General features: G+C 37.1%; 2 protein-coding genes across 3 annotated transcripts; one reads left to right on the top strand and one right to left on the bottom strand.

Moving 5' to 3' along the window:
• The first annotated feature begins 1,415 nt into the window (after window positions 1-1,415).
• On the top strand, window positions 1,416-4,689 carry LOC133739911 (sulfite exporter TauE/SafE family protein 3-like). 2 transcript variants are annotated; one of them, XM_062167729.1, is made up of 11 exons: window positions 1,416-1,783; window positions 2,198-2,357; window positions 2,494-2,694; window positions 2,784-2,848; window positions 2,949-3,077; window positions 3,145-3,231; window positions 3,363-3,413; window positions 3,533-3,754; window positions 3,899-3,992; window positions 4,091-4,231; window positions 4,341-4,688. In XM_062167729.1, the coding sequence occupies exons 1-11, from the start codon at window positions 1,634-1,636 to the stop codon at window positions 4,424-4,426; spliced, it is 1,386 nt and encodes a 461-aa protein (XP_062023713.1). In that variant the 5' UTR covers window positions 1,416-1,633; the 3' UTR covers window positions 4,427-4,688. The 2 variants fall into 2 exon arrangements, with proteins under 2 accessions (XP_062023713.1, XP_062023719.1); XM_062167735.1 differs by lacking the exon at window positions 3,145-3,231 and having other exon boundaries at window positions 4,341-4,689.
• Window positions 4,690-4,898: 209 nt separating this feature from the next.
• LOC133729634 (cytochrome c-type biogenesis CcmH-like mitochondrial protein) lies at window positions 4,899-8,340 on the bottom strand (the record flags this gene model as incomplete). The annotated part of the gene is made up of 3 exons (XM_062157199.1): window positions 4,899-5,443; window positions 5,540-5,671; window positions 8,197-8,340. Coding segments are annotated over 3 exons (480 nt in total), but the record flags the coding sequence as incomplete, so codon positions are not given.
• Window positions 8,341-9,730: the final 1,390 nt, after the last annotated feature.

Raw genomic sequence — 9,730 nt, 5'->3', positions numbered from 1 at the left:
GATTATATGCAAGTTTCTCAAGGTCTAACCAAATTATTAAAGCTTTGCATGGTTCCGAAACATAGCAATTGAATGTCTTCAGTTTATAGTTAGTGCGGCTTCTCATAATGCATGAATCGTCGACCAAAGGGATACTTTAGTTGGTGTAACTGTGTAAGGAACTTGGGCATGCCATACAAAGACTTGCAATATGAATATTAGGATAGCTAAATTATATGCATAGGACTGGCAATAACAGAGCAGATTTAAAAAAAAAATTGAATATCCTTGAAGAAGTTCAATAATCAGCTACTGAATGTGATGAATTCAAGAGCAAATTAGTTCCCAAGTACTTGGGCACTAGCAGTGCAAAGAAACCAACACCTGAATGTTGACGATCTACCCTCACAGTCAAGTCCTTCTATATATGATGATAAAAGAAGGTGAGGTCTTGTGCAATCAGTATATAGTTGATTACAATTCTGAGACGAGTTGATAAGAGGCATCTATTGGGAGGAAATTCAATTCAGACAAGTTGGACAACAAAATTTAAGGCTGGCAATTAGCAAGTTCCAACCAAAACATGAACACGAGTTTTATATAATGAAGCCACCTACACACAAGCCATCAATTAACTCATGACGTCAAAATCTGCATCTCACTATAGTACAAAATTGAGCGGCAATTAACATTCTTTATCATGAGTTTGCGAGACCAAAATTCTTTGCTATGAGAATTTACTCAACCAATATAAACCACGACAGAAGTTGATTTACATCTTGGTGGACTATTGCTCACCCATAATTGCAGACTTTAACCAAATCAAATGGTATATGAGTAAACTGATGAAATCTCTGTGTCAGTCACAATCAAAGAGAGTTAATGACTATTGCCATCTGCAATTAAAGGTCCAATGGAGGTTTCAAATATAGCTGGTATTTTGAAATATTCTAAGTAAATTCCAACATCGTTAACTAAGAAGCGTTGAATGTGAATGTGCTGCATATCGATCTATGTTTCATTGCTTTGTTTGTATTAGTGGTTTCCGTGTTTAATTGTTTTGTAACATAAGCTTTCTTATTGTTGTGTGCAAGTGTAACGAGTGCAACACTTCTTAGCACTCGGTTTAAATTCTGAAAATTATATTTTGATTAAAGGACTGCAAGTGTACCTAGCTATATGAACTCTATGCCAAGTTTACACAATGACCGTGCATTTATACTCTGCTGTTATAAAATAAAATATTTATAAAAAATTGACAACAGTACGTAAAAGTGTTTTAAAGCTTGCTTCAGCAGACACATTAATGGCCACCAATTAGTAGCTGGGAATCAATGCAGTTAGATATGCATATGCCAGTAGAGAACATATATTCAACCATCAATTATATATCTATGACTATATAGTACTGAGAAGACCCAATAAGGACAGACGGCCCTATTAGTTTTGTCTAGCTTAATGATATTAGAGTTACTTGAATATTGGATGTTAAGTAAGAATATCTCAAAGTTGGAAGCCTAATCAGCTCTCAAATCAACCCAGAAATCAAACAGCAATCCAAGAATCTCCCTCTCGACTCATGCCTATCATGAAGCTAGAAACTTGATTAAACTTTACTGCATTGGGTAGAAGAAGGCTAGGGGGTTGTGAGAAAATGGCTGCAGGTAACAGATGGTGGGGTTTGATTGGTTTGCTGGTGTTTCTGTCAATATCTGCAGTATCAGCACATGAAGAACTGGAGGAGCCACAAGAACCTACACATCCCAGGGATCATCAATTGGGTACTTATAAGCATGTCTGGCCTGTAAGTCCTTTTTTTTTTTTTTTAATAAATATCTTTGTTGGGGTTTGTCTTAATGTAATGTATTAAGTCCCCAAACTAGTAAGGGCTTGCTGCATGTAATACTTTTTCACTTCCTATGTAAAAACTTTACATCCCCAGCAAATTAAACTCTGTGTTAGCTTTTGTTCTATCATTCTTGCTTTCTTTTATAAAAGCCATCCTTTTCAAGTCTTGTCACATTATTCACTCTTCTATCACTTGAGCAGCATGGTGATAGCTATTAGCTAGACAGGTTGTATATTACCAGCAAAGGTAAAAACAAAAACAAAACAAGAACTCACATTTCAATTTTAAAATGCAATGGACATAGTAATTACTTGGTGCCTGGAAATATGTAGTTCAGAAATTAACTTTGTTAGGGATGTCATGCTGCAGAAAATAAGATTTGATTGGAAAATTGTGGTGGGCACGATAATCGCTTTCCTCGGGGCAGCATTTGGGAGTGTTGGAGGTGTTGGTGGGGGTGGCTTTTTCATTCCAATGCTCACCCTCCTCATTGGTTTTGATCAGAAATCATCAATCGCAGTATCCAAATGTAAGGACACATTATATACAAGACCATATTTTGATCAAGTTGTTTACTGGTTCATGTGTAGTTTAAGACTGATTTTGTTCTACATCTGGCATGTGAGACAAAATTTTGTTTAAGTTGCTTGTGTCTGGATACTCAGGTATGATCACAGGTACATCAACTGCTACTGTGTTATACAACTTACGGCGAAGGCATCCCACACTTGAGCTTCCCATTATTGACTATGATTTGGCGCTTCTCTTCCAACCATTACTGGTGCTGGGGATCAGCATTGGGGTTTCTTTGAATGTGGTTCTTTCTGATTGGATGATCACCATCCTACTATTTGTGGTCCTCGTAGGTAATAGTAATTTTTTATCTAATATTTCAATCTTCTCTCTTCCCAAATATCGGTAACTTGCTTGAGAGATCTTCAACCATGATTTGCAGGTGTTTCGGCCAAGTCATTTGTCAAGGGTGTTGAGACATGGAAGAAAGAAACTATGACTGAAAAGGTGCTCTTTCAACTTTGCGTGCTTGATTTCCAGAATGATTGTATATTATGCTACATTTACTCAATCCATCTAATACTACACCTTGCTTTATTACCTGTAGTATCTACTGGATACTTCAAGACACTTGCCATCAAATGGGGAAGGTACCGAAGATATTGAAGCCAAATGTACTCCTGGAGGTCCAAGTAATGACGCTTTAACAGAGGCAAAGAAAGCTAAACGAGTGGAGGTTAAATCTTTGAAGCTCAAACTATTTTTATGCATGGTTTTTGGGACTGACTTCTAGACGTTCCTAGGTTTCTATTCTCGATAATGTTTGCTGGAAGGAACTTGGAGTTATAGTGGTTGTCTGGCTCGTGATACTTGCATTACAAATTGCCAAGGTTATATGATCAAATCTAGTAATACATGTAGCTATTTCTTGTTTATTAGAAGATTTAATTTGGATTCCCTTCACTTGTATGCATCAAGAATTCAATTATTGACTGGAAATTACTTGTTTTTTTTGGCACAGAATTATCTGAGAAAATGTTCAATGACATATTGGTTGACAGAACTCTTACAGGTACCTTCCATCCTCATGTCAAAATAATATTGGAACTCACTAGAGGCTGCAAATGTATAAACTGAACAAGACTCTTAAAATGTTTATTTTTTCTTTAATTTTCTATTTGTGAACGTCAGATTCCGGTGGCTGTGGGAGTAACTTCATATCAGGCAATGAATCTCTACAGAGGGCGTAGTGTGATTGCATCGACGGGGGAAGCAAACATGAAATGGTCACTGTACAAGCTAGTTGCCTATTGTGCATGTGGAGTAGCAGCTGGTATGCTTGGTGGATTACTTGGTCTTGGTGGAGCATTTCTGTTGGGTCCGATATTTTTGGAGATGGGAATCCCTCCTCAGGTAGATCAATTCACATATCAGGATCATTAATTTATTTTGCTTAATTTTGTGTTATGCTAGAATGCACATTGGTATTTTTTTCTCAAGTTCTATCAGATGCCTTGATCAACTTCAAATTACTGGGTGTTGAAAACTTCCATATAGGTGTCGAGTGCTACGGCCACCTTTGCTATGACATTTTCTTCATCCATGTCTGTTGTAGAATACTATCTCCTTAAACGCTTCCCAATTCCTTATGGTAAGTTTGTTAGCCATTCAAATAACTTTGAAGTGTTCATGAATGAGGGCATTATTATGTGATAAATGTCGTATTTTTTCATTACAAATCTATTGTAGCTCTCTACTTCGCTGCTGTGACTACTATTTCTGCTTGGGCGGGGCAACATGTGGCCGGAAAGGTGGTTAAGAAATTAGGAAGAGCTTCTTTGATTATCTTTATCCTGGCGTTCACAGTTTTTTTGAGTTCACTAACACTAGGTATGCATGATTCTTACATACATTTACTGTGTTCTTTTTTCCCCCTTGAAATGATCAGAATGAGGATTTTTGTTTTCATAATGAATGGCTTTTGTTCGATTCTAAGCAGGTGGGATCGGCATAGAAAACATGATTAGGAAGATTCAACACAAGGAGTCCTTGGGATTCCAGAACGTCTGCACTTATAAAACCTAAGTCTTATGGACCTTTTAGTGGAAGAGATTTCTAAATGTATCATTGTGAGCCAAAGTACATACAAAGTACCCCTTCATGTTTGGAAAAGAGTGACAAACTGAGGGAATTATATGCAAGTTTCTCAAGGTCTAACCAAATTATTAAAGCTTTGCATGGTTCCGAAACATAGGGTGGTTCAGTTTATAGTTAGTGCGGCTTCTCATAATACATGAATCGTCGACCAAAGGGATACTTTAGTAGGTGTAATTGTGTATGGAACCTAGGCATGCCATACAAAGACTTGCAATATGAATATTAGGATAGCTAAATTATATGTATAGGACCGGCAATAACAGGGCAGATTTTATAAGAAATTGAATATCCTTGAAGAAGTTCAATAATCAGCTACTGAATGTGATGAATTCAAGAGCAAATTAGTTCCCAAGTACTTGGGCACTAGCAGTGCAAAAAAACCAACACCTGAATTTTGACAATCTACCCTCACAATCGAGTCCTTCTATAGTGCAATCAGTATATAGTTGATTACAATTCTGAGACAAGTTGATAAAAGGCATCTATTGGGAGGAAATTCAATTCAGACAAGTTGGACAACAAAATTTAAGGCTGGCAATTAGCAAGTTCCAACCAAAACATGAACACGACTTTTATATAATGAAGTCACCTAAACAAGCCATCTCACTATAGTACAAAATTGAGCGACAATTAACTCAACCAATATAAACCACAACAGAAGTTGATTTACATTTTGGTGGACTATTGCTCACCCATAATTCAAAGGACAAACAAGAAAGAAAGTCTATGGAAGACGGGTCATCATTGTTCTCTCCACCTCCTCCACCAAGATAAAGGTATATTTCCTCGTGAAGGTGGTGGTGTGAGCAGGTCTAACATGGTTTGCTTCTCATTTGGGGTCAGTGGAACACCTCTAATAAGGTTCAAAGCCATGACGTGGACATTAGTCCTTTGTCTGTGCTTCTTATAAGCCCAAATACCTGCAGCAGCACCGGCAACCACAAGCTGTTTCCAGAACCCAATAATAAATTAGCACAAAATAAACTTTAAAACCCAATATAAAAGTTTTAGGCCTTTCTATTCAAGAATCTGCCAACTCACCGGTGATAGCCATAAGCCTGCAGTCTGCAGATCAAATTTTGGGGCATAAAGTACCGTCTCCCCAAAATCCTCCTCAAGCTTCTTGTAGATCTCCTTGTCACTCTTCCCAGCATGAATCTCGTCACGAATTAACTGCACAATTATCAAATGCATTATAACCACTACATAACCATTATGTTACAGTTGGTAGATTATCATTTATACCAAGTAGTTGATGGATTTATGAGACCCTTCTCTTGAAAATCAACCAATTCAAGAAACTAATGAGGATATAGAGAAAAAGTAATGCTAGCAGAAGTTCAAAATGGTAACGGGCTACAGTAAACTATGTGTATAGCAATGAAATCATGCTGTTTATGTAACAAGAAGTGTTTTTGGTGTAATTCTATGTTAAGAGTTTATGGACTTAAAGATCCTCCTCGCTTTTTTGAGAAGAAACTGAAGTTGGCTGTAAAATACAATAGTGGACTAGAAGTCCACTGTCCAAGAACATTAGCAATAAGGAATCTTGTATATCAAATAAAGACAGACTTTCAATAAACACCACTTAATGAAACAGAATTTATCGTGAAATCAAAAACAAAGGCAAACAGTGGACAAGAAGTCCACACAACATAAGCTCGCAATGGAAAAACCAGGAAACCCTTAATGAAACCCCAAAAGAGAAATAAACTTCCTAAACTACTGCTCTCTGCAGTCCCTCAAAATACAAGAGAAGCAATAATCTTTAAAAGCCTCAGAAACCGAAGCCCCAACTAGTATCTCAAAGCTTCGTCATACTTGCTTCTTCCTATATGCTATGGCATAGTTAGCAACTCAAAGATCCCTCTAGGAACCACTCAACTCATGGCCTTCCTTGAAAAGTCTCTACCATATTTGTAACAAATACGCCGTCAATATTCTCAATGTGGCCATGCAAAGAATGCACCTTTGAGGACTACGAGGACTACAAGTATTACTTTCTCCCTAGACACCAAGCAAGAAAGCACTTACCTCAGGAGCAATCTTTCCCATCCAAATCTTTCTACAAGATGAAAGTAAGATAATTTAGGTTGATATGAAAGACACCTGCTACAAGACTTGCAAAAAAAGTCCCTAAATGTTTTTAAGGGTTCCCTCCCAAAGGGCGATCTAAATACTTCATCGGCCCTGAGCCTACCTCACATTCCAATGAAGGATTCAGTCAACCTTGCAACTTTTCTCTGATATGAATTTATGCCAATCAGAAAACATTTGACTTCATTTATCTTTAAGACCCAAAACAGTACGGCTATGCAGTTCCAGCAAAGTTGACCAATTATATTCAACCTTTCAAGAATAAAAGTCGTTTGTCTGCGAATTAAAGATCTGCAATCTTCACTCAATTCCCTCCAACCTTCAACCATTCAAATAAGTGATTTTCTTGACTCATTATTAGCAACCTACTCACAACATCAACTACAACAGAGAAGAATAATGGTGATTATGGGTCACTCTGCCTCAACTGTTTGATTCCCCAAATATACCTCTAGGCCTTCTTTTAATGATGGAAAAATTTTCAGAATACAACAACCTTCGATCCATCTCCTCCATTCCAATTTAGACCCCTTTTTAATCCTTCCCAACCTTTATAAGCTTTTAAAAATCAACTTTGAATACTAACCCTTCCTCACCTCTTCCACAGCTTTCTCCCTTTTGAAACTGCACGTGAAATCAGTGGTGCTTCCACAAAAGCACCATTTGCAGGTGAAATAGTCCTTTCCGAAACCTCCCTTAATCCTGGATGCTAGCACTTTTTCCACAAACTTTTATAAGCTTGCCACCACACTGATGGCTTAAAATCAACTAGTATTGGAAACTCTGAATTCTTTGGAATGAAATAGAATGATTCTCATCAACAAAGAATCCTTCAATCACTTTCATACCTTTCCCCTTTGCTTCCTCCCATTTCTGAAAATACCTGACGACCAACCTACTATGACTAATATCAAGCACTATCTTCTAAAAACAGAAAGTTCACAGCTAAGGGAAGCAGTGAAGTTGACTCACTGAACACATTTCCAATTGGCAATGCAACACTGCCCAATTTAATGTCACCTTCTGTCCATCTTCACACGTTTATAAGAGCATTGCTCTTTTACATCATTTATAAATATATAAACCCATAAACAATAATAATAATTCATCAACAACTTGGCCATCTAATTGCTCTTATAAACATAAAAGTTCACACCTATGCAAGCAGTGAAGTTGCCCATTGAATCCTTTCCAGTTGGCTACCCAATAGTGCCAAATTTAATGTTATGCTTAGTCCAACTTTCCGCGTTTATAAGAGCATTGCTCTTCAAACGTCATTTACGAATATATAAACTAATAAACAACAATCTAATTCACCTCTAAGTTGGCTATCCAAGTGATTAGTTGTCACATTATACATAAGAACATTGCTCTACATACTTCATTTATAAATACATAAACAAGTAAACAACAATCTAAATCATTGCTAACTTGGCCATCCAAGTGATCAGTTGATACTTTTTACCAACTAATATGATGTTCTAGTCTTTCGGCATCAGTCCAGATAACCATATGGCAAGTAACTGACTGACGATATTACTTGCTAAATACAACCATGAAAGATGCATGAGGGAAACAAAGCGAAACGATAAATGAAATACCTTTCTAAGAAGAATGGCGATATCAGCTTGTGAATCCTCAATGGACTGACTCCCACACTCAGTGCACCTAACATTATGACTGATATTTCTAGCCCGGGCATCCACTACTTGAGTCTTCTTCACAGGGTCCTCTTCGCTTTTCCATCACCCTCAACCTCTCAAACCTATCATACAACACACACCCAAAAAAAAAACAAAGCCATTTTCAAAGCTCTGAAACATTTCTACTCTCACTGAGGCATTTCATCAAACAGTTGCTGTGCACAACTTAGCACCTGTTTGACGAGAAGCTATGCGAACAGGACTAAGCAAACTAGACTCTACCCATTGTCAGCATGCAAATGAAAAACACGTGATCGACAGAAAGTAAAGATTTTTGTGAATAGAAGAGAAATTCCAGTCAGCAAAAGTGAGCGTGAACATATATAAACTGTAAAGAGTTTATAGAACCACGAACATGACTTAGCAATGAAAATTGAGAAGCAAGTTAAAAGAATTGAAAATTGAAACTTACGGGACTGAGAGTACGAATTGGTGATCAAGGAATTCTCCGACTATAGCTATTAAGATTGAGTGAACGGGTGAATGTAAAGAGGGAAATAAAGAAACGGTGAGAGTAGAAATTTTTTAGTAGAAAATATACTGTGCGGCTACCAGCTGACCAAGTAATCTGGACCCTTGAAATTTTCATTCTATTGGTTTTTTTTTCTTCCCTTTTTTCTTTTAATATAATGAATTCTCGATTGAAAATCACTTCATGTTTTAATTTGTTTAACTCCCTAACCAAGGTTTTAAATATCGGTATCTTCGTATATTTCGGTACTTTGAAAAAGGGAGATATCAGAAATATCGGGGATACAGGGTAACAAAATGTCGTTTTTGAAAAAAGTCAATTTATTAGAAATTTAGAACTACATATAAATACATATGAATGTCAACTTCATCTACATCCAAAAAGAGACTCTAGGCGGTTGAAAAGCAGCTCGCTGGTCTATGAAAATGCAATAATCAGACCAAGACATATGACCCATATAGTGCGAATTGTAGTGATGAACATGATAGTTATAGATCTCTTTAAAGCTGCTGACTGTTTCCCCTATAAGGGGATAATAAGGATGAACCCAACTGAATGACTGATCATATACTTCTCCGTATTGATTATATCCATAAGCATCATAACTAAATTGATTGTTGCCTTCATGAGATTCATTTGAGATCTCACTGCGCTCTGTGCCTAAACTGATAGAGTCAAAACTTAAGGCAATTAAAGAAACATCAGATGGGGTACTTTGATCATCAGTTGCACCTCTAGTCCTCCTCCCATATCGGGTCTTCTCGTGAGCACCATGACCAACTGTTCTCACTCCGTGGTCTTCATCTTGGGTGGTATGATCAAAATTATCTTCACAGAGTTACCAAAATTTAATACTCCGTACTCTGCACTCTCTTCTCATCATGTCATCCATATACGGTTCCTTGACTTCCTTCTGCAATGTCATTTGGCCTCATTTGAATAATTGAACCTTTATGGCTT

Source organism: Rosa rugosa, chromosome 1 (assembly GCF_958449725.1).
Source record: "Rosa rugosa chromosome 1, drRosRugo1.1, whole genome shotgun sequence".
Classification (NCBI taxonomy): Eukaryota; Viridiplantae; Streptophyta; class Magnoliopsida; order Rosales; family Rosaceae; genus Rosa; species Rosa rugosa.
This window is presented reverse-complemented; position numbering and strand designations above follow the sequence as displayed.